The sequence below is a fragment of the Panthera tigris genome, assembly GCF_018350195.1.
Source record: "Panthera tigris isolate Pti1 chromosome D3 unlocalized genomic scaffold, P.tigris_Pti1_mat1.1 chrD3_random_Un_scaffold_84, whole genome shotgun sequence".
Lineage (NCBI taxonomy): Eukaryota > Metazoa > Chordata > Mammalia > Carnivora > Felidae > Panthera > Panthera tigris.
Genome location: NW_024962169.1, coordinates 81866 through 109313, shown reverse-complemented (window position 1 = coordinate 109313; position 27448 = coordinate 81866). Strand labels below are relative to the sequence as shown.

The window sequence follows — 27448 nt, the reverse complement described above, 5'->3', positions numbered from 1 at the left end:
TCTTTTCCAGGTTTCTTTTCCAAAATCCTACTACAGCTTTCTCTTATACATTTAGATCTTGATCTAAGGATTCTTTGAATAACCGGACTCATGTTAGGACAATATTATTTTTCTTTTCCTTCAACACAAAGTGTATTCCCTTTTTTCATACTTTTTCCCCTCAAAAAACACATGTCTTACTTTCCCGGAGCACATAGCTGTTTTCCTTATTGTTTTTAGTAGCCTAAGTTATATTTATTAGAATTCCTAACTCTAGAGACCTTAGTTTTCTAGTGAAAATTAAATAGGAAGCAACTGTGAACTGTTTGCTATGCCAGTATTCTTTAGATTAGCAAATTTATGACTGCCTTTCACAATTTCTAGAAACATAATAAAATATTTAAATAAATAACAACCCAAGTTTACTAATGGACCCACATTTATCTTTATAGTTTTTCTGTACTAAGACAAAAGTAGATAAGCAGATGGTTCATACTTAAATGTTTTACTATTTTATCTTATTTACCTTATAAAACATAAAGAACTACAATTGTTAGGAAGCTATACTCTCCGTAGCAATTAGTAGATTAAATTCAATCCCTATCAAATGCCCACATGCCTATTTTGCACTCTAAGAAAAGATGATCTTAAAATTTCTGTGGAATTGCAGGGACTCAGAACATGCAAAAAATCCTGAAGAAGAACACATTTTCAGGACTGACAATTCTAGTTTTCAAAACTCACTGGGGCACCTGCGTGGCTCAGTTGGTTTGGCATCCAACTTCTGCTCAGGTCATGTTCTCACATGAGTTCGAGCCCCACATTGGGCTCTGTGCTGAAAGCTCGGAGCCTGGAGCCTGCTTCAGATTCTGTGTGTCCCTGTATCTCCGCTCCTTCCCTGCTCGCACTCTGTGTCCATCTCTCTCTCTCTCTCAAAAATATATAAACATTAAAAAAATTTTTTTTAGATTTCAAAACTCACTAAAACTCACTTATGAAGCTATAGTCAACATGAATGTGGTACCCGCCTAAGGATAGACATAGGGATAAGTAAAACATATCTCAGAGGCCAGAAATGAATCATTCATCTATGGTCAATTGATTTTCAAAAGGGTGCTCAGAGAATATACTCTGAAAAAAAAAGGTCTCTCCAACCAATGGTGCTGGGCCAACTAGATATCCACACACAAAAGTATGAAGTTAGACTCTTACACATACTGTAAACAAAAATGGATGTAAAATGGATCAAAGATCTAAATTTTAGAGCTAAAACTATAAAGATCTTAGAAGAAAACAAGAAGGAAATCCCCATGATTTTTGAGCTTGGCAAGAGATTCTTCACATAGGATATCATAAGAAACACCCAAAAAAGGGGGGGATGATCATCAATTGGGCCTCTCAAAAGTTCCTATTTTTGTACACCCAAAGATACTATCAAGAAAGAAAATGCAACCCTAAGTACAACCGCATCTCCCAGAGGCCACTGAAGGAGATAAGAAATGCCTGGGACAGCCTAGCTCTAGCCATGGGTTCTCAGTAGAACTGTGACCACCATGGTGTAACCTCTTCTCCTTGTGTTGTCTTCTTACCACACAGGTAAGGACGGTCCTTGGTGACCCAAAGCAGCCTCTGAGCCTATGTCCACACCTTTGGATCAGACCTCCAAGCAGCTTCACCTCCATCCCTGCCCCATCACCCATGAGTGTCTGTGTTTGCAAGTTCTTTCTGCCAGCTTGTGCTGACTCAGACACCCTCCTTCTCCACATCTCTGAAGAATCAAATAGACTCATTTTCACCCTGAGAAGTGACATCATTGTTGTTTTAAGAAATATGCATAATGGTGCCAGTAGAAGCCATGGAACCCTCGGCGGTATCTCCTGCGATTCAAGGCAGGGTCAAATACCACACCAGAGATCCCAGTGCCCTGTCGTTTTCTGGATCCAAAGATGTTTTGACCGATGCATATGTTCTGACGTCTCTGGAATCTCGTGTGCAAGGAAGTGACTTTTAGTGTCCTATATGCCAAGATAGTACCAATACTTACACAGTGCTTTAGATCCATAGGGAAGTGAGAGAAAATCTCCCTCCACTCTCTAGACCTGGTGGCATCCCCTGTCAAGAGGTTCCAGGAGTGACTTTTGTTGTCAGATCATCCAAAAAATTATTTGTTGTCTGGGAATAAGATGATCTGAGAGTACCATATCCCTTCCTTCAGTTATATCTTCAGAGTGATCCTTATTCACCCTGTGTTCATATTTTCGAAGGCAAACTAGCTTGTTCAGAGTTACAAATGACTCAGTGAAGGAGAGCCTGGCTATCTCAGTGGTTAGAGCATGCAACTCTTGACCTTGGGTTCATGAGTTCAAGCCCCACTTTAGGTTCAGATGTTACTTAAAAATAAACTGTTGAGGGTCACCTGGGTGGCTCAGTTGGTTGAGCGTCCAACTGTTTGATTTCAGCTCAGGTCATGATCCCAGGGTGTTGGGATCGAGTCCTGTGTCAGACTCCACACTCACTTTCTCCCTTTTTCCTGTGATAGAGCTCTGCTGATCTCCTGAATTCCCTGGTGCTGGGCAGTGCCTTCCCAATGAGCAGATCTGAACAGATCCCTTAACAAAGAAGATAGACAAAATGACTATTACACATGCAAAGTGATTTCCAACTTCATATGTCATTGTGGTATTACAAATTGAACAAGGACGTACCAGAGGCCTCCCGTGACCATGGCTAAAGTTCAATACAGTGCCAGCACCAATACTACCGAGGATGTGGGGCAGCAGGAACTCTCATTCACTGCTGGTGGGAGTGCGAAAAGCCCCATCACTTGGGAAGATTCCTTGGCAGTGTCTTCCACGGCAAACAAAGCCTTAAGGCTATAATGCAAAAAGAACAGTCCTACAGATTACTCTAAATGAGGTTCTTGTGTGCAAATGAGCATATGCACCTAAATGTTTGTTGCTGTCTTGTTTATGATTGCCAAGACTCGAAAGTGACCAACGCACCCTTTAGAATGGGTAAACAATATCTGTATGTCCACACATGGAATAGGACGCAGGAGAAAGACATGAGTAATCAGGCCACAAAACACATGGGTGAAACTTCCATGCATATGTGTTAGTGTCAGAATCCACCATGAAGAGTCTGCAGCAGTGAGTAGGGGGGATGAGGGGCAGGGACCCAGACCCCAGCTCCAGGCCCTGGGTCACTGTGCATCCCATGTCCAACAGAGTGTGCGGGTGCTCCCCCAATTCCTCAGCTGGCAGGTTCCCTCTCCTTGTGTCTAGGAGGTGCTCTTGATGATTTGCACAGACAGGATTGCAAGTCTCCCAGAACACGGAGGTGAGGTCACAAGATGGCCTTGCAGTGGTCCCTGCTGGATGCCCAGCCCTGCTCTGTCCCCCCACCTGCAGCACCCTCATCAGGGTTTGCTGTGTCTTGTCTCCCCTGCTCTGGAGGGACCCGGCATGCCCACATTACGTGTCCTCCTGTGTGAGTGTGTGTCCCCTAGGTGAGCTCCTGTCCACATCCAGCACCCAGAGCCAGCATGCATCGCCTGAGTTGTACCATTGGGACAGATGGTTTCTCTTCCCTCTCCCGTGTGTCTTGTCCTCAGCTCCATAGTGGTTCACAGGTTGTACTGAGTCAGGACTGCATGTGTCCCTCTCATCAGACCCCATCCATGGATGATGCCTGATGTAGAGCAGGACCTTTCTCTTTGCCTGGAGGGTCACTCTCAGGTGGTGGAAACACAGGCACCAGGGAAGCCTGCATTGGGAAAGGAGAGGTTCACCCAGACACCAGCAGGGGGCAGGTGACAAGGTCTGTGGCTTTCTACAGGAAGGGGGCTCCCTGCTGAGTAGCCCTCCAGAGTAGAAAGCCCCAGGGCTGGACCCCTTGTTTCCAGTGGGGACAGGGCAGGTGACTTCTCTGTTCCTAAAGGAGTCCCTGAACCTGGGCCTGTGTGTGGTCCCAACAGCTGCTTCTTCCAGGCCCACCCAGGGGGAAACTAGTGCATCACATAGTCTTCCTGTCAACGGGCTGCAGACCTCTAAGTGCACAGGAGCGAGCAGGAGAGGTGGGTCCCATTTGCATGAGCAGCCCCTCCTTTTGAGCTCTGTGGACTGGGGATAAGAGAGGCCCAGGGCAGCCCAGCCCCGACTCTGTGGTCTAGGAAGGGCGTGTGTCACCATGGCCTGGATCCCCGTCCTCGTCGTGCTCCTCTGCCACTGCACAGGTAGGGACGGGACCCAGTGTCCCAGGGTGGGCCTACAGCCAGAGTGAAACCCTTGTGGCTCAGTTCCCTAATCCCACTTGCGTTGTTCCTTCTCTTCCCTCTGCTGTGTCTGTGTTTGCAGGTTCCCTGTCCCGGCCTGTTGTGACTCAGCCAGCCTCCCTCTCTGCATCTCTGGGAACAACAGCCAGACTCACCTGCACTCTGAGCAGCGACATCAATGTTGGAAGCTATAACGTATACTGGTTCCAGCAGATGGCACGGAGCCCTCCCCGGTATCTGCTGTACTACTACTAAGACTCAGATAAGCATCGGGGCCCCGGGATCCCCAGCTGCTTCTCCGGGTCCAAAGATGCCTCAGCCAATGCAGGGCTTTTGCTCATCTCTGGGCTGCAGCCTGAGGACGAGGCTGACTATTACTGTGCAATCTGGCCCAGTAGTGCTGGTCACAGTGACACAGACACATGGGGAAGTGGGACAAATACCCAGCCTGCTTAGACCACTGTACTCTGATTCTCTGAAGTCTAATATAACTTGAATGCACAATTACTATACTTGGGTGTAGCTACTGGATCTGAATGTCCTTCTTCCCAATTTCCTATCAAACCTGTGTGAACTCTACGAAAAAAAGAAAAAAAAAAGAAAGAAAAATGACAACAACAATAAAGCAAACCAAAGACAACAGAAAAGTTATAATGATGCAGAAATTTCGCCTAGTGGTTCACACGTAAAAATTAGAACCTGTGGATTTGGCTTTTTTTCTCTTCACAAGGGTCCATCAACTTGCCTTAGTTTTCTGGTCAGAGTCTACAGACCGTGCCCGCGGCAGACAGTCCTCCACAGCATGGCCTGTGTTCCTCCAGGGGTGAGAGCAGAGGCCCTCCCTTCCCTCCAGGCTCCTGTGCTCAGGGCTGACTGAGTAGCTCTGTGTCCTAGCCAGGAGACACTAAGGAATCACAGGCGCAGAGCTGGCCTGGCCCACTGGCTGGGTACCTGCCCTTCATTTGTGATGTCGGGAGAGGGTGACTGTCCCTGGGAGAAACCGTGTGCACCAGTCAGCAAACTTCTCAGTGGGGCTTGTGAGGGACAGGTGGGAGTGCCACCAGTGCAGCAAAATTTTTAGTCTGCTTGGGAGATTTCACCGACGTGACTTCCCTACAGCTGACACCATCAGGGCCCATGGGCAGCATGTGGCTGGTTTCTGCAGCCCAGAAGAATGGACTGTGTCTTCCTCTCCTATCCTGCCGCATCGGGGTTGTCCATGATCCATGCAGTAGAGGGGCTGCGGGGCACCATGTTGCATAAAGGAAGTCGATCCCCTGAGCCTTTCCAGGAGAACGTCTTGTCATTTGCGACAACATGGACGAACCTGCAGGACATGACCCTGAGAGAAATAAGGCCTACACAGAAAGGCAAATGCTTTTTTATCTCATTTATATGTGGAACCTACAGGAAAAAGATAATAAAATCCCTGTCAATTTTTAGTGATGAGGATGAGTTAGAATAGGGTAACACATATAAAGATGGGAAAGAGATTGGTGTGAGTGCAACTTCCTTAACATAAGTTGGATTTTCATCTAGTAATTTTTAATTATGAAAATACACACAACAGGAAATTTACTCTTTTCATCACTTTCTTGTGCAATTCAGAGATATGAAATATATTCGCCATGTTGGGTGACCATCACGACTCTCCATTTCTCAAAGCTTTTTATCATCCCAAACAGTAACTGTGCACCCAGGAAGGGAATGGGTCAGCTGGGTGTACAGAGAAGCCAGGGCCCCAGGAGCTCATGCCAATGCAGGAAGCAGCAGAGGGCAGAGGGCAGCTCCCATGGGGGCTCTTTGCGGATGTGGCCTGACCCAGGTGGGATCGTTCGTTAGGCTGTGCTTTCTACCCCGGAATGACCACATGGGTGCACGCTGCAGCCCATGGCACGGGGATCCGTGTGCCCGCTACAGGGGTCCAGAAACTCCAGCTTTCTTTCCTAAAATGTGTCAGGGAACATCCATGAGAACTGAGGCCCTCCTATGAGGCATCTGCTATATGATTCATGCTTATTCTTGTCTGAACTCCCTGCAAAATCCATGTGTGCTCTCCTCCACAGACTGAGGAAAGGCCTCATTTTCAGTCTACATTCTCTGTGCTTGTCAAGGGGAACTTGCACTTATTTATGGTCTTTTTATTGATATTATTTGGGTACTTTTAGCTTTATTTATTTATTTTAAGAGAGAGAGAAAGAGAGGGAGAGAGAGAGGAAGGAGCAGAGAGAGAGGGACAGAGAATCCCAAGCAGGCTCAGAACCCGGCTCAGGGCTGAATCACAGAAGTGGACATCATGACCCGAACTGAAATCAAGAGTCTGACACCCAACCGACTGAGTCACCCTATTTCTGGCCTTTTGAACCTGGAGCATTGATATATGTGTCTCTTTTTGGGCCGACACCTTACCAATTATAGGTAATACAAAGTTTGATAGATGATAGAGATAGAATATACTCACGTGATCTATAGCCATGCACCGTCATTGATCTACCTCATCGAGGTCAGTGCAGAGGGTAATGGGGACTGGCCTGCCAGAATGGGAAGTGAGATGAGAAAACTGGGCGTCCCCTCAGGGCTCCCAAAAGAGGCTGTGGAGGGGCGTGCATGCTCTCGGCTCTTGTGTTCACTGGGCAGAAACATCATCCCCGAGCGGTCCACGAGTCTTGGCCCCAACAACACAAGTCTCTAAGTAGTGGGAGGAGCCCAGGGTGATTCATGCTGAGGAGGCCCTGTGTCTGCAGCAAGGACTGAGGTGTGGTGGCACATGCAGAAGCCCTGAGGGAGGAGAAGATCTGGCCTGTGTGGGGGTGGACAGTATGCCAGGCTGACTGAAGTCCTTAGTGCCCTGGTCTCTCTCTCACAGCTCCAGGATGTCCCTTCCAGTCATGGGTGTGGCTGGACACTGAGACAGCAGGGGGCGCTGTAGGCCTGTGCCTGAGTGGTGTCTGTGTGGGGAGAGGTCCCAGCTGAGAACCCAGGCCTGGAGCCCTGCCTTGTGCCCTCTACAAAATTGTGCCTAGAGGAGTTTCCCTAGTCCCACCCACCCCACACTCAGCTGTCACCACATTCAGTCCCAGGGGAGGGAGAGATTTGCATGAAGGCTTCCTCTCTCTCTTCCAGGAAGGGAGAGGATAAGAGAGGCTTTGTGCAGGTCTCTCCCTTGAGGGCTCAGAAGCACAGCCTGGGATGCCTCCACCCTGGCCTGGACCCTTCCCCTCCTCACCTTCCTTGCTCTTTGCTCAGGTTACTGGCTGTGGAAAGTGGAAGAATTGCTTCCGAGGACCCCTAAGTTGCTTGTTTTCCCCATTTTGAGAACACACTGTGGGTAATAACCTGACACTGACCTGTGTCTCCACTGCTGTGTTGCTGGGTCCTGGGCACTGTCTGTGTTGACACAGGAAGCCTCTTCATCAGGGTCTGTGGGCTAGAAGGTCACCCTCACCTGCACTGGAATCTGCAACAATGTTGGGTCGTATTATGTGGGCTGGTACCCACAGATTCCCCACCGTGTCCCCAAAGCTGAGATACTCAGAAGCACTAGGCCCTCCGGGATCCCAGCTGGGTTCTCGAGAACAGGGCCTCTCTGATCATCTCGGGCCTGCGGCCTGAGGACGAGGCTAGTCATTACTGACAGTGCTCTAAGCCCGTGGGCAAATGATACAGCAATGTGCTCCAGTTTCCCATGGTCAATGCCAGTGACAAATAAACAGGGAGACCGAGGACACCCCGGAGGGTCTGAGGGTCTGACTCTCTGAGCACAGAACAACTATGAAGAGTCAGTGACAGTAGCTTCACCTCATGTTGTTTTCTTCTGAAAATAAGACAAATCTCTTAAGATCATTTACAGGCATAAAGTGCAGTCATTTAAATGGTACGATTCAGTGGTCTGTAGTATGTTTCCTGAGTTTGGGAAACATCATCAGGATCAAATTGACAACATTTCCATCACCTGCAGAAAAAATCCCTGACCCCCCAGCAATGAGTCCATGGCCCCCCTGCACTCAGCCCTTTGGAGCCAAAAATTCCTTTCTGTCTGCAGTGATTTTCCTGATGTGAACATTTCACAGGGGCCGAGTCACAGACCACGTGTCCCCGGAAGCACACCATTCAGTGTCATCAGCGTGTGCATTGTTGTAGGAACATCACAGGCACCATATTTAAATATAGGGAACGTTTCATCGTTTCCTCTAGAGACGTGTTCATCTTGTGCCGAGGACACGCGGATCTATCTAGATGGCTGCAATTTTAATAGAGGCTGTCGAAATAGCATAATTATTTTCCATGATGGTGTGTAATCACAGATTCTTTTTTAAAACGTTTATTTTCTGATGGCTATTGTCCCCCATTTTCATTTTTTATTTTGTAGATTTCTGCATACTGCAACTTTGTTCAATAGTTTAGCCGGTGTTGTTTATTATTATGAAGAATAATATTATGTGTTACGGTCCATATTTCAAGTTTTTGTCTCATACATTTGTCCTTTCCTTGTGGTGGGGTGTGGGCTCTGTGGCCTTTCTCTTTTTCCCATTCCCTCATGCCCAGCAGACTCTACATGTCTCCTCCCCACTCTTTTTCCTTAGTGAGATGTTTCCAGAGCATCCCTCCTGACTTGGCTTTCTCTCCCATCTGCCCACAGCACTGCATCTGAGACCTCCCGTTTCACTATTGCTCAACCTGGATGCCCATCCTGTGGTCAGGGCTTGGGTTTCTCCACTTGCTGTCCTGTGTCTTCACTCGCAGGGGCTTTTTCGAGTGATGGTGGTTCAGACCCACGGCTAGCTTTCCCCTTCTGTCACCCAGCCTTTTCGGGAACTGACTTCTCTTTCCACTGACGCTCATGATTTGTGGTGTGAGCCTGGGCGCGAGGCCACCAGGGATTCTTAACAACAGATACCATTAAAATTATTTCATTTTTTTCTAACTTACTTTGATATAAAGGGTGAAAATGAGCAGACAAAGAAAATTTTAAGAAAACTGTTACTTAATATTTGTCTGAAATTTCTTATTAATAGACTTAAATGTCACTAAAACCACAGGTAGAGAGTAGAGAGAAGAAGGCAGGTTTCCAAGTTAAGGGATGAAATATATTACTTAGAAGTGTTGGAGCTACTTTGAGTTCACTCCTTGGTGAGGTACAGGCAGAGGCTTCAGCAGATGCTGTCACACAAAGGAAACTTTATTTGCCACAGATATGGGGATCAGGGACAAGAATTATCAAAGCTGTGACTCCCTGAGTAGAGGCGAGTGGGTTCCTTTTGTTCAGGGTTAGGATGGATACCCAGAAAAGGGAGTTTTGTCATCTTATGCAAGAGTGGGCATGAGGTTGTGCAGGAATATGGAGAACAGGAGCTTGTGTCCCCATCATGTGGTAGGTTAATGAAGCTTGTCCTCCTCTTGGGGCAGAGACTTAACATTATAAAGAGGCAGAGGTCCCTGGAAGACACTCCCTGGTCCATCTGCACTGGTTGAGCTGTTGCAGGAGATAAAACTGGTCTAGACTCCCAGGCTCTTTCTGCTGTTTGCCTCTGAAATAGATGAACTTCCTGTGAAAAGAAGGAGTGTCAGTGGGGATCCTGCTGGTGACTGTTCTAACCTCATTAACCTGTGGGGCAAGGTTTCAATCTTGCAAAAACAACTCAAGCATGTGCTTTAGGGAAAAGTTTACTTTTGTTCCTGCACTGGGACTTTTCCTCTGGGTCACTGTCTCTGAAGCACTCAGGCTATTTCCTGGCCTGGTGGAGACTGGTAGGTTGGCATCCCCTTTGTTCTCCTCAAACCCTGAACTCCTGACCTTGTTGCATTTCTTTTTTCTTTTCCTCCCAGGAAAGTGCTCAGTATGGGTGCTGGGCAAGTAGAACCTGCAGGGCACAGACCACAGAAAATAGCTGGGGGCCTCAAATGAGTGCTCTTGGGGCAGGAAAGCTGTCTTCTCTTTATATACAGAGATTTTTTCCCACCTGGGGACCCCTTCAGTTCTGCTTTCAGACGGCTCAGGGTATTTAGTTTAAAAACACTGTGCTAACAAGCGGCCTTGGGCGGTTTAGTCATTTAAATGTCTGACCTCAGCTCAAGTCATGATCTCCTGGTTTGTGATTTCAATTCCCAAGTCCACCTGTCTGCTGTCAGCAAGGAGCCTGCTTTGGATCCTTCATCCCATCTCTCTCTGCCTCAACCCTGCCCTGTCGTGCTCTCTCTCTCAAAAATAAATAAACATTAAAAAAATATGGCCCTAATAAGATAATTCAGTAAACTCATGAGAAATGTATAAAATAAAGTTTGTATTAATTATTTCAATAATAATTTCAGTAATAATGAGACCTTGTTACATTCTAAAAATAACGAAAAGGATTCTTATCATATTGCCAACAATGTCAAGATGCTAATATTATTGAACAGAGAGCTGGTTCCGAATTCAGGCTCTGCTGTTTGCCACTAGAAATTCATTCAATACTTCAGAGACAAGGGATGACGGGAAAGGAATGGGTGCTTCCTCAGGAAGCCAGCAACCTGGGGAAATGTGGACAAATGTCTCAAAGATCATGTTCTCTGTCTAGGAGAAGTCCTATACTTTCGTACGGGAAGGTGCAGGGAATTGTGGCGGCTCTCCATGGGGGAGAAGCAAGTGTTCACGTGGCTAGTTCTATGTGGACATGAGCCTGGCAGTGCCAGATCTGTTGGCATCATTGGCAGCTGCTCCAAATGTGGTCAGGCCTTCGCCTCTGGGAAAGGTCAGTCCTTCACTCCTTCCTCAGGGACAGTGGCCTGCAAATCGCAAGAAAGTAGGGTAGTTCTGTTGCAGATCAAGGGTCTTAGGTCAGCGCACAAAGAGTGTCTGTGCTTGAAACAACTTCCCCCGAGAGACCAGAGGGAGAGCTGTTACATTGAGATGTGTGAAATCTATATATGAAGGGAACTGTAAACTGTCCCGAAGAATGTGAAAGCATATTTGAAATAGTGAACTGTCGAAGACTCTAAGTCTAGCGTTCTCTCTTGTCTAGCAAGAGAGGGGGACACTGGATGAAAAGCGAGAGATGGCTAATGACCAGGAAAAGACAAGAGCCCCAAATAAGGGTCCTTGCTCCGTATTTATTAAGATCAGAAGGCTTACAGATTTGATGGGTGTGCACAAAGAGACAAGGAAATTGTGAGCATTGACTTGCGGATGTGAACAAAAAGGGTTTTTGAAGATATACAGTGTTTGGGGTTTGGGCCAATAGACAACAAAATCCTGGCACGGGGCAGATGGGCAGATGGTTGTTACCATGGTTGTTAACGGCACCCTGTCTGTTTATCTGAGCCTGCCTAGGGGCTAAGGCAGACAGGGGGAACAACCTCAGGGTTAACAAGGCACCTTTTCTTTAGTTAACCATCTCTGCTCTGGGCTGCTTTGCCTGCAGTGCAGCGGTCTGTAGCTCAATTTACCTCTTTACCTAACTTGGTCCTTTCCTCCAGTGAAACCAGCTTTTCTGCTATAGTACTAAGTTGGAGAGTGCTTCTGCCTTGAATGCTTAATCTTGCTTACCTCATATGCCTTTGTATGGGGAGCCTTTGTGCCTGTTCTTATTTTAGGCCTTTTCCCTTCCCTCTCTATTGTGGGGGCTCTGCACCCCTTTCTATCTGGGTGCCTGTACATCCGCCTAGTCTTGGGGTGCCAATCTGGTTTGCCCAAATTCAGTTGTGAGCATCCTATGGCTTTATATTTCTTTATGTCGTATTAACCCCTTGGTGTAGGCCCGGGGGACTCCTAAGCTCATCCCCCACAGTGAACATCTTTTTTTGTCGTCAAAAAGAAAACAAAACATAAGCCTGTTAACAATTAGTGGGTGACGCCATGAAACTTACATTCGAGCTTCTATTTTCCAGTGTGGAGTCTGGGTGGAAAATACTTTCTCAATTCAAGGAGATTGAAGAAGTCTGACTGTGCACTGTAGATAGGGACAGCCCTAACAATGGACTACAGCGAGGAATGTGAGAAATGAAGGATCACAGGGTGTCTGACTTGGGAGGCCCTAAAGAGAGTCTCATACATTCTCAGTGGGAACAGTCATCACGGCCATGTGCCTCTGCAGCCAGTCAGCTGGGGGACTCAGCTGGAGAGGGAGCAGTATGTGGATTTGAGGGGGTGGGTGGTCAGTGAGGCGGGTGGGACTAAACCTCGAGGGGTATGTGGGATGGATTGTGATCATGCTAATGATCACCCAGGATTTTAAGAAAGTGAGGAGGGATAGGGAGTCTAAGGAAGTGAAGAAACCAGCAGGAAAAGGGAGAGAGAAAATGCCATTTCTTCCATGTCTTAAGTATCCTCTCGCCCACCCTCATATTGGACAAGAGGGAGTGGTATCTGTCTCACCAGGCCTCCTGCCTTGTCTCTTTGACACCAGAGTAGAAGTAGAAAGAAATCAGTTGTGATAATAGCCAAAGTATTAAATGACAGGTGAGGGGCCCCTGGGTGGCTCCATCAGTTAAATATCTGACTTCGGTTCAGGTCATGATCTCATGGCTACTGAGTTCAAGTGCCATGTTGGGCTCTCTGGTGACAACTCAGAGCCTCCAGCCTGCGTCCCATTCTGTCTCCCTCTCTCTCTGCCCTTCCCCCACTTGTGTTCCATCTCTCTGTCTCTCAAATATGTATAAACTTTTAAAAAATTAAAAAAGAAAGACCGATGAAAGAGTCTCCCTCACTCTCTCAGGTAGGATGATTCTCTTCTACTTCCTGCACAGCTCAAGACCTATTTGTGCTCATGGAAAAGAATGAATGAGTATATGAATGAGAGTGATAAAAGTTTTCAGAGAACACAATATAGAAGAGTACATCTTCAGTTTGGTAAAGAAAACTATAAAACACCTTCCTTTCGGTGAACACACACAGAGATGAAGCACTGAAAGCTTTCCCACCTCGGGTAGGGAGCAAGGCCACCATGTCCTATCTCAACACTGCTGTTCCACATAGGACTGGATGTGTCTGTCAGAACCATATGGCAAGGAAACAATGAGAGGCATTCAGATGAAGAAGAACAAGAGACAATTGTCCCATTTCAGGTGAGAGAATGACCTACAGGAAAACTACAAAGGAACCTACAATTAGGTATGCAAATATATAAATTCAAAGAGTCATAAATAATTTTGGAAACATTTTAGAATAAAGATCAACATAGAAAGATCATATAGATGTATCCATACTAGCAATAAACAGGTGAAAATAATTAAAAAAAAAAACTTAAAACCACTCGATGAACTATTTAGGGGCATATTTCACAAAACAAGTACAGGCCACAGGTGCTGAAATCTGGACAATGCTGGTAAATGTAATCAAAGTGGATCTAAAACAAGGAAAGATAAGTTCCGTTCATGGATTAGAAGACTCATTATAGTAAATATGCCAGTTCTTCCCAAATTGGATAAAAGTGTGCTTGAGTTCTTATCCTAGCAAGTCAGGGTGGTATGGATAGAGGATAGACACATTGGCCAGGATAACAGAACATAAACCCAGAAACGGACCCACAGAATGAAGGATAAACAATTTTTTTCTTTTACAAAGTTGGAGAAGCCTTTCAGAAGAGAAAGGATGGACTTTTGGACAAATGGCCACAAAACAGTTGGATATCCTGAGCGAGAAATGAATCATACTTAAAACTCACTTTATATGTATTAAAAATTACTAAAAGGAGTATAGAAAAAAAACTATAAACCTAAAGCTGTAAAATAAAAGGAGAAAATATTCAGGATCTAGGGTTTCTATAAAAAAGTTTAGGCAAGACACTGTCAGGATAACCCATGAAAAAACAATAAAAGAAAAACAAAAAATGACACTTGTTAAATACGACTTCATCAAATATAAATGCATTGTATTTCCTTTTCTTCTTAAGGTAGTAAGCCAAGGAAATTACCTAAAAATATAGAAGATTAACATAATACTCAATTTATTGGAAAGTAGTTGGAATCCATTGCTTTAAAGCACAGGAGTTTTCAAATATTCACGAGATAGACATATTCTCAATTGTAGGCCAGAGGAGGGACATGAGGTCTGGAATATCTTCTGCAATGAACTGGCAATTTACCATTTAATTGAGGTAAATGCCTCCACATCCTATGGACTAGGGCTTCTTTGGAGACTGAAAAATGCTACATTGAACATGGGCAGCACTATAGGGTCACATTATCCAAGATTCAGCTCAATGATGTGTGAATAAACATAAGTGAGGAAACCCGCTTGGCTCTCAGGGCTGTGAAAACACAGTGGGGTGTGTGCCCTTCAGCCAGGAGGGGCGCTGTGGGACTGCCATGGTGTCCCTACACAGGGGCTCAGTGAGGACCATACACAAAAAGGAACCTGGGACTGGGGACTGGGCCTGTACTTCCTGAGGGAGACTCAGCAGCTGTGACCCTTCTGGTGTGGCAGAGTCCCCACTTAAGCAAGGACATGCGTGTTGTCTCAATAGGTGCTTCCTTGCAGGGGTCTCCCCAGTGGTGAAGCCAACCTCCATCGTCCCCAGTATGTGATGTGAGGTGGCAAGAGTGACAGCTGACAAAGATATTCAGTGTGGAACCCTGTAGGAATGCACACGAGGGAGGTGGGCTTCTACCCACAACCTGGAGAAACGGTGTCCGTGTGTCCTCAGTGCTGAGGGAGCTTCTGGGAAAGGAAAACTCTCAGACCAGAGAGGAAGCAGGGAAGGGGGAAGAAGTCGGCCTCCTGCACAGAACTGGCCATGTGTCAATGTGGACCCATCGCTCTGTGGCCCTGATCCTCATCTGTGTGGTTGTACAAGAGTCACCACGTCAGTGCTGCCCCATCAATAATAGCCAAGGGTGCTGTGGACAGACTCACTATGCAGAGCCAGAGGAGAGCACAGTGTGTCCTCAGGGGATCGGAGGCCACACAGGGGACACCTGGTCTGTCCAGAAGGAAGGGGATGGTGGACAGAGCAGTGGGAAGGCAGGAACTCTGATGAGATCTGCTCACCATGTCACATATGCTGTGTGTGACCACCAGGGGGTGGTCGTCACCTGCTTCTGAGGGTTGGCCATGATTAGAGCCGGGACCTGCACCTGGACAATGCCTGTGTCCTCTGCTCAGGACTCCAAACTGTGACCTCCCCTCTCCTGGCATGGCCCCAGAGACCACCTCCCCGTCCAACCCACCTGACATCCTCAGGCAGAGGGACTTGACCCAGGGTCAGTGAAGTGTCAGAGAGCTGCTGGTCTGATTTGCATGGATGGGCCCTCCCTCTCTCAGAGGATGAAAAGGGGAAGGAAGGGATTAGAGGAGATCTGCTCAGCTGTGGATCCACAGAAGGCAGGGTCGGTGATGACCTCCACCATGGCCTGGTTCCCTCTTCTCCTCACCCTTCTCATCCACTGCACAGGTGACTAGATGAGGGAACAGAGGAAGTTGTCAAGGGAGGACACATGGACCTTGGATTCTCCTCTGGTTTCTAGAACCCAGCATTATGCTCTCTTTGTCTCTCCCCTTCCAGGTTCCTGGGCTCAGTCTGTGCTGACTCAGCCGCCCTCAGTGTCTGGGGCCCTGGGCCAGACGGTAACCATCTCCTGCGCTGCAAGTGCCAACAACATTGGTATTGTTGGTGTGAACTGGTACCAGCAGCTTCCAGGAAAGGCCCCCAAACTCATCTATGCTAATAACAGACGACCGTCAAGTGTTCATGACAAATTTTCTGTCTCCAAGTCTGGCAACACAGGCTCCTTGACCATCACTGGGCTCCAGGCTGAGGACGAGGCTGATTATTACTGCCAGCCTCTTGACATTACTCAAGGTGCTGACACAGTGCTCCAGGCCTGTGGGGAAGTGAGACAAAAATCTGCTGTTCCCACAGCAATGGGACTTCCTGTGCAGCTCTGACCTTTTGGCCAAGTCAAGTGCTTCTTTGTTTGTTTCGTACAAACTAGGGTCTGAGACACTCCACAAACCATATGTCTACAAAGTCTTTCCACATTCTTTGCAATTCCTCCCTGAAGCCTGTCTTTCGGATCAATATACTGTGTGATTTTCTCAAACTGAGCACAAATTCCTGGGTGCCAGGGGCAGGCTGCCCTGAGGACAGGGTCCATGACAGGTCACAGCAGAAACAGGAACACAAATCCAGCTCTGAGTCAGGACACATCGGGAATGTCCGCTATGTGTCCTGGTAACAAAAGCTCCCACTAATTGCCCCTAAATCCTCATCTATTATGATAGTTGGATGCATTGTGGATCCTGATTCCCTCCTTAGCTCCATGTCTAGCTCCATGCTGCTCCATGTCGCAGCAGGTGCTACCTCCCAGGGCTCCCCGGGCAGGAGTTCCACCCCCATCCTCCCCAGTGTGTGGCGTGAGCTGAGCTCTAGCACCAGGGCTCAGGGTGGGGCTGGGCAGTCGCTGGATGGACCTCATTTGCATGCACAGCCCCTCCTGTGGCAGAGGGTGGAGGAGAAAAGGAGGCCTGGGGCGGCCCAGCCCAGTGTGGGGACCAGGGTTCTGTCACCATGGCCTGGGCGCTGCTCCTCCTCCTACTCCTCCTTCACTGCACAGGTAGGGACAGGCCTTATGGACACGGGGTGCTCCCCACAACACCCCCGCTCTGCTCAGAATCCTGAACTTTGGTTTCCATTTCTAGCCGAATCCGCAAAGGGTGTCCGTGTTTGCCGGTTCCCTGTCCCAGCCTGTGCTCACTCAGCCACCCTCCCTCTCTGCATCTCTGGGAACAACAGCCAGACTCACCTGCACCCTGAGCAGTGGCTACAGTGTTGGCGGCTACCATATATACTGGTACCAGCAGAAACTAGGGACCTTTCCCACGTATCTACTGAGATTCTACTCAGACTCAGATAAGCACCATGGCCCTGGGGTTTCCAGCCGCTTCTCTGGGTCCAAAGATGCCTCGGCCAATGCAGGGCTTCTGCTCCTCTCTGGGCCGTAGCCTGAGGACGAGGCTGACTCTTCCTGTGCTACAGCTCATGGCAGTGGGAGAAGCTTTGGCTACTCACAGTGACTCAGATATGGAGAAAGTGAGTCATAAACCCCTGGGTCCACAGACCTTGTGTCTGTTATTGGGAAGCTTCTGTGAGGCTCCTGTGGGGGAGACACCTCTATGGTGAGAGCTGTCCTTGAGGAGGAAGGACTGACACACAGATGATGCTCTTGCCTGAGACAGCACACGTGTCCCAGGAGCCCACACGAATCAGGGAATGGAGCCTAACTGCACATGCCCCTGGGTCTGGAGAAACTTAGCAAGAACAACTATTTTACGACCAAAATCTCTGGCTCTCCCTCTAGTCATATCTCCTTTACTACTCGCAGAATATTCACTTCACACACTCATGTTCATCAATTATATGTTTTGTATCTGTTTTCCCACATCTAGAAATTCTTTGGGATACACAGTGAGTGTCCTACAGTTTAACTGAATTTAACGCTTAGTTTACCTGCGGGGAGATAGTGTCAGATCCACAGGTGAAGGGCTTAGCACCCGGAGGCTGCTCCCCATTTTGATGCCAACAACAACTAGTAGATGGCCTGTACCCTCTGTCCAATGTGGCTACACATTGAAGGTTTCCACGACTCCCTCCTCGAGTTCCATTAATTTGCCAGATCAACTCACAGAACCGAGGGAGACACTGACTCCTATTGTCAGCTCATTAAAGATATGATGAAGGGGTCAAGTAAACAAGTAATGAAGAGACACCTAGTGCTACGTCTGGGAGCGTCTTGAGCACCAGAGCTTCAGGCCCTGTGGAGTTGAGGTGCATCTGTTCTGGGAGTGGATGTGTTCACCAAACCGGACACTCTTCAAACACTTTACTTTGGGATTTTATTGAGGAATTGGGTAGACGTGATTGGACATTAACTGCACTGTCAGTCTTCCCTCCCTGTCTCAAGTATGAGGGGGTGAATAATTGCAGGCTCTGATCAAGGCTTGGTCTTTCTGGGCACCAGCCCCATCCAGGAGCCATCCAGAAGCCCACCCAGAGTCTTGTCATTAGAACTAAGATGCTTCTAGTGCTCTTGTCACTTAGGAAATGACAAGAATTTCAGAAACTGTATCAGGATCCAGGGCGCAGGGACTCTTATATAGTTTCTAAGATCACACAGTTTGATTGTCTCAACTGGACAAGGTGAACTAGACAGTCATGTTCATCCACAAATCTCAGGCCAGAAACTGTGACTCTTGTGTTACTGACAACACATCTATACTCGATATGTTAATAAGCACCTTGGTCATAGACACAATTTTCTCTTTCTCTGTGACAAAAAGTGAGTCACAACGTCTTCAGACTCACCTCATCCCCTCCCCCTCCCGACACAGAGTCCTCTTCTCCCTTCTGCTCCTGCCTCCCTCAGGCCTTCAGTCTCTCCGCATGAGTCTTCAGGTCTCAACCCCATCTCTATGTTAGGATTTCAGAGAGAAGTAAAATCTTACAGTAATTTCCTCTCTCTAGGGTTCATCTCTAGGGAGGAGAAGTCACAGATATTGGACTGGCAAGAAATCCCCTCATCATCTGATTTTCGCTCTCATCTCTGCTTATAGTTTTCATGCCCACCAGCCTCAGTAAATCTCTGTAATTTGACAACAACATTATTGTGTTTGTGACAAATGAAGGTTCATTCAGCCTTTGAGTATTTGCCCACAAAAGCCATTAGTACAATGACTTTCCCCCCTTCAAACTTACTGAGGTTCCACAAAAGGTAACTGTTGACCTAGCCAACAAAGGAAGGATGGGCTACATAGTTCCAGACATGACAAATTTTCCTGTTTTTGAGAATATTTGTTTCCGAGGCCATCAGGAGACTAACGCAGCCACACAATTTTGTTCCAATCATTGAGGTCTCATGTATTAGCCTTTTTCCAAAATAAAAAAGGCACTCTTTCATGGTCACCTCCAAGGAGGCATCCAGGGAACTTGGGGGCATAGTGGGGTGTGGCTGTGCTGTGAAGGGCAGGAGGAAGGGACTGTGTTGTCACTCCTGTCTTGTGCTTCCTGAGACCTGAACCCACAAATGTGGGATATGTATCTGTTGGGGTGAAAATGGACTGAAGACCCATCCCCAAGATCCAAATTCATGATTCAATGGAATTCCTATCAGAACTAATCTGCACCAAATTCCTCTTCCTTATGTACATTCCATCCTTGTGCAAGGGAAGTGACCTTCAAGACACTAGCCTTCTTTAGCTCCAAGCTCCAGAACACAGGAGGCTCTTTAGAGAGCCAGCCCCAGCGATGGATTTGCATGGAGAACAACACTCAGGGAGTGGAGAGAGGACATTAGAGGGACAGGGGTACACTTGTCTACATAGTTGGCCTCTGAAGGAAAGACTTCCTGAGGATACATGGAGCATATTCTCTCTCTCCTCTCTCTCTCTTTCTCTGTCTGTCTTACACACACACAGACACACACACAGATGCACACACACACACACACACACACACACACACATCTCTCCTCTGAATGTATAGTGTCCCAGATTCTTCAGTTTCCCAGCTTCTCTTTCTCTCCAGAAATCATAGTCAACATGTACTCAAACAGTACCACCAGGGTCAGAATCCCAGGAGGCAGAATCCCCATCATCAGAAACACCAGCAACATCCAGTGTGACTGGGGTCCTGTCACAAGGGCAACAAGCACATGCTCTGAACACCTCCTCTCCTGGGACAAGGTTGATGCTCGGGAATCCCAAGGAGACTCTCTGTTCCATGGGTAGCTCAGTCCCCCGCAATCTCTGTGATCCAGCCAGCCCCCAAGGCTGATCAGTTCATTGATTCTGGAACAGCAGCTTCATTGATGCTCCCACGGAGCTCAAGGTACATGAGGACATGTGGGGGTCACTGCTTCAGTCTTTCCAGCGACACCTGCACCAATCTGGATCTCTGCTGAAAATTCTTCTGTCCCAACCAAGGGCCACAGTGACAGTGACCTCAGGGACACAGTTCCCCTTATCGCCATCTCTCCACCAGTCACATATGGAATCTTTGACAGAAAGTTTTCAGCCCACTTGGCCTCAGATAATAAAAATTCATTCCTCTACTCATGGATTTCTGAATGAGCTTTTTTTCTATCCTGAATATGCTGGACACAAAGAACAGAGGTAGAGCTGTGTTCACCGCAGAGACAAGTCTGACCCAAATCGCTTTTCCTGGAAGCTCCCTCAGTGCTTGGTAATTGCATCACAGAGATGGTTCTGGAATTCATAGAAATAGGTCCCTCATGGGATTTCACTGGACATCATGTTGGGCTCTCCTACCTGCAGAAAAATTCCACCATGCTATACTAATGACAAAGAAAACATGATTTTTGAAAAACTTTATCGACTCCTATTCAACCTCCAAGAGAATGCATCCCTTCTACATTGTTCCCACAATTTCTATCTGTTTTTCTCTGTAGTAAATACAGATCTGTGAAAAGTATCCTAGTGATTGTATCTGCATATTCATAAGAACATTGTCATTGAGTTTCAATCATGTCACTGAGAGAATTTTTTTACACAAAAGCATACACCCATTTATTTTTTAAAATTATTTTGTTGTATTTTTTTCAATATGAAATTTACTGTCAAATTGGTTTCCATACAACACCCAGTGCTCATCCCAGCAGGTGCCCTTCTCAATGCCTATCACCCACCCTCCCCTTCCTCCCACTCCCCCCCCATCAACCCTCAGTATATTCTCAGTGTTTCAGAGTCTCTTATGGTTTGGCTCTCTCCCTCGAGTTCTCTCCCTCAAACTTTTTTTTTTCCTTCTCCTCCCTCATGGTCTTCTGTTAAGTTTCTCAGGATCCACATAAGAGTGAAAACATATGATATCAGTCTTTCTCTGACTGACCTATTTCACTTTGCCTAATACCCTCCAGTTCCATCCACATTGCTGCAAATGGCCAGATTTCATTCTTTCTCATTGCCAAGTAATATTGCATTGTATACTTAAACCACATCTTCTTATCCATTCAGTACTTGGTGGATATTTAGGCTCTTTCCGTAATTTGGCCATTGTTGAAAGTGCTGCTATAAACATTGGGGTACAAGTGCCCCTATGCCTCAGCACTCCTGTATCCCTTTGGTAAATTCTTAGCAGTGCTATTGCTGGGTCATAGGTAGATCTATTTTTAATTTTTTGAGGAACCTCCACACTGTTTTCCAGAGTGGCTGCACCAGTTTGCAACCCTCAGTGAAAGACGGTTCCCATGTCTCCACATCCTCTCCAGCATCTATAATCTCCTGATTGGTTCATTTCAGCCACTTGACTAGTGTGAGGTGGTATCTCAGTGTGGTTTTGATGTGTATTTCCCTGATGAGGAAAGACGTTGAGCATCTTTCCATGTGCCCGTTGGCCATCTGGATGTCTTCATTAGAGAAGTGTCTGTGTATGTTTTCTGTCCATTTCTAAAGTGCACACTTGGCTAAGTGGTGACTAATACATAAACTGTGTCATTTGATCCCTGTCAGAGCACCTGCTGCGGTCACTCCTTCCCTCTTGGAACTTCCTGCAGGTTTGTCCTTGGGCTCTGGGTTCAGTGCCACACACAGGACCCCTGCAGACTTGTGTCTGTGTGCTGGGGGGACAGATCCTGGGAGGGAATCACTAACCACATTGTGTGGAGAACTGTTGTTTCAAATAAGCAGACATGGTGACAGATGGCAAAGATTTTTAGTGGACAGTGCCCCTAGGAATACACACAGTTGTTCCTTCCCACAGCACTGAGGACAGAAGGAGAGCTTCTGTTCAGCCTGTGGGAACCTCAGAGCAGGAGAGATCTGGAAACCAGGGAGGAAGCACATAATAGGAAAGAACACAGAATCCTACACAGAAGGGGCCACGTGTCCTTTGGTACTCACCACAGCTCCGGACATGATTCTGATCTAAGTGGCATTTTGTAGAAATACCACCTCAGTCCTGACCCATGAAACATACAGGGAAACATGGCCTGGCTTTTCCGGAGGAGTCTGAGAAGTGCAGAAATTCTGGTTTGAGGATATGGGAGGCTACCCAGAAGGATACCTGGCCTGGCCCTAGGAAAGGGGCAGTGGACAAAGCAACGGGGGACAGGAGCTCCTTTTTTGGTTTCTGGTTACCATTTTGCACAATGATGTTTCTGAGTCTGGACACAAGGGGGCTCACAGGGCCCATTTCTGAGGGTTGAGGGGTGATGAGACCTGAGACCTGCCACCTGCACTGCCTGTGCCTTCTGCTCGAGACTCATAACTGTGACTTCTGCACAGCCTGGCCCCACACAGCCATTCCTCTGCCCACCCCCTGACATCCACGGGCAGAGGCACCTGACTCGGGTCCAGTGAGGGCTCAGAGAGCTGGGGAATCATTTGCATGGACAGGCCCTCCCTCTCTCAGTGGATAAAAAAGGGAGAGATTAGGGGAAGTCTGCTCAGCTGTGGGGCACAGCAGACAGGACTGGTGATGGTCTCCACCATGTCCTGGTCTCCTGTCCTTCTCACCCTCTTCACTCACTGCACAGGTGATTGGATGTGGGGACAGGCAAAGGAGCTCTGGGAGGACACGTGGGCCCTGCTTCCACCCTCTTGTGTCCAGATCCCTGCTTCACCCTGTCTGTGTCTCTCCATTTTCCAGGGTCCTGGGCCCAGTCTGTACTGACTCAGCCATCCTCGGTGTCAGGTTCCTTGGGCCAGAGGGTCACCATCTCCTGCACTGGAAGCAGCTCCCACATCAGTAGCAATTTTGTGAGCTGGTACCAACAACTCCCAGGCACAACCCCCAAAACCATAATCCTTTGGGATGATAGCAGACCCTCGGGGGTTCCTGAACGATTCTCTGGCTCCAAGTCTGGCAGCACAGGCACCCTGACCATCACTGGGCTCCAGGCTGAGGACGAGGCTGATTATTACTGCTCAGCATGGGATGATAGTCTGAGAGCTCACACAGAGCTCCAGGCCCGTGGGCAAGTGAGACAAAAACGTGCTGTCCCCACAGAAATGGGACTTGCTGTGTAGCCATGACATTTTGGCCCCATCGGCTGTTTCTTTGTTTGATATCAGCTGAGGTCTGTCACCCGCCTCAAAGAATTTGTCTACAAATCTTTCCACATCCTCTTAAATTTCTCCTTGAAGCCTGTCCTGGGGAGCAAGATATTTTCTGATTTTCTCAAACTGAGCGCAAATTCCTGGGTGCCAGAAACAGGCCACCCTGAGGACAGTGACCATGTCATGTTAGGGCAGAAACAGGGTCACAAAATCCAGAGTATCTATGGCTGATTCGTACATTTGGGTCTTTTGAAATGAGTCCCTGTCCGTTCCCATCCATGCTGAGATCCAACCAGTGACTTTTGTTATTCACTTGCATTGTTAATACTTACTTGCAGAAGGATGTTGAATGATAATGGTGTTTAGGTCACATTAGCCTGTTCACCTTGTAGAAATGTCCTCCCCTCCACCACCCCATTATTTAATTCCCTGGTTGTGGGAGTGAGTTCTATATGTGTAGGAGAGAATGTGCTGTCACAATATAAATGCTTCTATCTGTTTCCATTTTATGTGGTTTTTATTAGGACTTTGCTTTCAATTTTTCAAAGAATCTTTCAAGGTCTACTGAGATCATGGGATTTTCATCTGTTTATTTACTAATATGATGCCTTATCTTAGAAGATTTATTAATACGGAATCCCACTCTATATTTGCAATAAATCACGTATAGTCACTTTATATGACTATTTTAGTCTGATAATGGATTCTCACTATTGATATCTTATATTTAGAACATTTGCATCAATATTTCATAATATTCTACAATTTTCCTTTTTCTGTACTTTTAAAACAAATTTTAATCTTACTTTATGACAGAGGGAGACACAGAGCGTGAGCACGAGAGGGGCAAAGATAGAGGGAGACAGAGTCTGAAGCAGGCTCCAGGCTCTGATCTGTCAGGTCAGAGTGGGATGTGGGGCTCAAACTCAAGAGCCAAGCCTTGAGATCATGACCTCAGCCAAAGTCAGACACTCAACAAAGTGAGCCACCCAGGCACCCCCCTTTTTCTGTATTTTATATATCAAGTGTATGTATTTCTTTCTATAAGAATATATATATTTCTTTCTATAATAATATATATATATGTACATATATATATATATATATAGAGAGAGAGAGAGAGAGAGAGAGAGAAGTGCAAACAAATGAAACTATGAAACTATGAGCTCTGAAAGTTGTCAGTGTATTTTGTGCAGTTAACCACATCTTATGCCTTTTTATGGAATAGTTCCTAATAATATTGTCTTTTTTTTCTAAGGAAATTGGTCTGTTTATTCATTTTTTTAATGGAACCATTTTTACTTCTTCTTAAATTATGTTTTTAATTTATTATTAAAAGAGGTTGACAGTATGATTTTTCCACTTTTTATTGTTGTGCACATGCCATTTCCCATTTGCATACTTGTGTATTATTCACTTCCATGCAAAACTAGTAAGTGGGTTGTTCTGCATTTAAAAACCTGATTTTGAAGTACTAATTAGATTCAAATACACGTTATGATTCTGTGGACACCAGGGGGCGCTGTGGCCTGACAAGAGAGCAGAGACTGATGCCCCCCTCTCTTACACATGGGAAGAGCCCGAGCCTGCTTCAATAGGACTGGGAGCAATGACCCTTTCCCCAAGTATGATTCTCCTGCACTGTGACCCATCTAATCCCATGAGAAAACCGGGTGCTGATCTTCCTTCAGCCCATAGGAAACCCAGATCATCTCTTCCTTTCCCTTGACTAGAACCATCATCAGCCCAGAGTGATGCAGGGGCCACACATGCCCCATATCTGCATGAATGACTCCATTCCCAAGAACGAAGGGAAAGAAGGAGAGAAATCCTGTCCTCAGTCCCCATGGTGGCCCTCAGGAGGCTGTACTGTCATATTTCCTGCATGGCTCCATGTTAATTTGCAAAATACAATGCATATGAGAACACTACTTGCTACCCAAGTGCAGCTCAGAGAGAAGTTCCTGCCCTCACTTGCAGAACGTGGTTTCCCCACCCCCCCAGCCCCACCCCATGCAGGATTCCAGAACTTCCATCTGCTCCTACTCTGGAATCCAGAGCAGCAGGAGCTGCAAAGTCAGCAAAATTACGGTCCCTGCCCAGGTGACCAAATGTCAGGGAGGGCAGGTGAGGGCGGGACTCTTCCGATGGGAAGAGAGGCTGTAGGTTGTCCCGAGAGGAGTCAGGAGGTGGAAATCTCCCAAAATGGGAGACACAGGTGAGTGACCGATGACAGCTTGTTCAGCTCACAGGGGCGTCTCTGACCTGAGAGTGGCCTGAGCTGTGACTGGATCAATCTTCCTACAGGTTCTCTGTGCCTGTCCACCTTCCTTATGCCCTCAGACATTCATTCCGCTACATTCTGCAGGTTCCTCAGACACTCCTCTGTGGAGGGGCAGGGGCTCTGTGTGGGGAAACTGCAATGAACCAGGCAGAGGGGGTCCTTTCTCTCTGCTTTAGATATTCTCCTAATCCCCCCCTTCACTTCCTTGCTTCACCTTCTCTCCTCTCCAGGGCATGCACCAAATCTTTGAGCTCCTTCCCATCTCATGATTGACTCATTTCCCCTCACTCTCATCACCTGTCATTCCCAGAGGTGGGACATGCCCACACATCATAGGAAGGACTGATGGTTTTTGGCAACCTCCTTCCCTACGGATTCATATAGAAGGTCCCCATGAACCCTGAACATAAATTACCTTCTGGTGAACATCCTTGAACGTTTGTCCGTGTATGTTTCATATGCTATTGATACCTATGTACACTTGACATTAACACACATGTCAAATACTATCTTGTATTTGAAAATATGCACTTTATGGTTACTGGTCTTTTACTATAGAGGACAAATACTTAATGATTTCTATAACTTGTTAAAGGGTATTTAAAAATGCCTCAGTAATGTAGCAATGAATCGATAAAATAAAAGTATAATTACCAGGGAATAATTTATAATCAGAAACTTATAGGTTACTAACTGAGCAATCCTGTGTAAATATAAAAGAAAAGATGAATAATTGCAATGGAATACGTTTTTTGTCTCCACCTTCAAATAATCCAACAGTCCAAGGTGGGTGTCAAAGCTAGAGGGCTTCTTTTAGATGATGTTGATCTAAGAGAAGAGGAATAAGTGTTCAGAGAGGAGGTGTGGAGAGATGCTGGAGGCTGGAGGAAGGAGAACTGGCCAGCCAGCAGAGAGGCGCTGGATGCTGGGAGGTCTGGTGTCCTCTCCCAGGGGCCAAACCCTGAAGAATCAGAGTTCTGGAAGCAGAGCTCTCCTCTCAGTCCTGAAGGAACCACTGGGGCAGGAACACAGAGACGGCTCCTTCCTGACCCTTCGTGTTACTCCCTCATTGTACCAGTCAGAGATTAGTTGGTGCTTATGAAATATATGTTTCACAAATAACTATACAAGTTCTGAAATATATAAATGAGTTGTTATTTCCCAAACGAAAAAAAAATCTTTATGCTTTTCTGTTTCCCTATAAGAAACGGAGGCAGCACAGGATCCACTTAGTTCTTAAAGCCATCCTATGCTCAGAGTCTGCCCTGTGAGATCGCTCATTTCATGGTCAGGCACGCAGAGCTCCCCGCTCATACTCCCTCCTGCTCCAAAATGGGGAGCAGACTCTATCATCACCCCAAACCTGGGTCTGTCTAAGATCTCCTACAGGAGTTCACATAGTAATTCCCTACAACACTCGGGTGGTTTTCTCTATGCCTACATGAAGCCCCAAAGGACATTTAAAACCAATTCCATGTAGGATAGCATCAAAAAGAATAATAATAATTTCAGGAGGCAAAATAAACAAGTAGCAAAAGACTTGCAAACTGAAACCTGCAAAAGATTGCTGAAAACATTAAAAAGATTAAATACGTGAGAGAACACTGTGACCGTGGATTGGGTGACTTAATATGTGAAGGTGTAACCAACAAGGTCCAAATCCATGTCGATATTCAGTGCCATCCTGCCATGAGCTTGCTGCCCCCAGTTTAATCCCTCAATATCTACTGCTCACTCCTTCTGGTTCCTTTGTTGGGAAGATGTTGGGTATACATCTGTTCTGCGGACCCAGATCTTAGACACCCAACCGCCATGAATTACATAGAGTAATAGGTCATGAGTGTTTGCGGTCCAAGAGAGATAGAAAAACCCCTCAGAAGGGAGGAGGCCTCCATTTATAGTAATGTTCTGTTTATACCTATCCTCA

At 46.7% G+C, this 27448-nt stretch overlaps 1 pseudogene and 2 gene segments (V, D, J or C); all 3 read left to right on the top strand.

The window, feature by feature from the left end:
• The first annotated feature begins 4167 nt into the window (after positions 1–4167).
• Positions 4168–4730, top strand: LOC102967309 (annotated as a pseudogene).
• A 10650-nt stretch (positions 4731–15380) lies between these two features.
• LOC122236237 lies at positions 15381–16115 on the top strand. The segment is given in 2 exon segments: positions 15381–15621; positions 15733–16115. Coding segments are annotated over 2 exon segments (537 nt in total).
• A 6470-nt stretch (positions 16116–22585) lies between these two features.
• LOC122236240 lies at positions 22586–23222 on the top strand. The segment is given in 2 exon segments: positions 22586–22714; positions 22828–23222. Coding segments are annotated over 2 exon segments (438 nt in total).
• The last annotated feature ends 4226 nt before the right edge of the window (positions 23223–27448 follow it).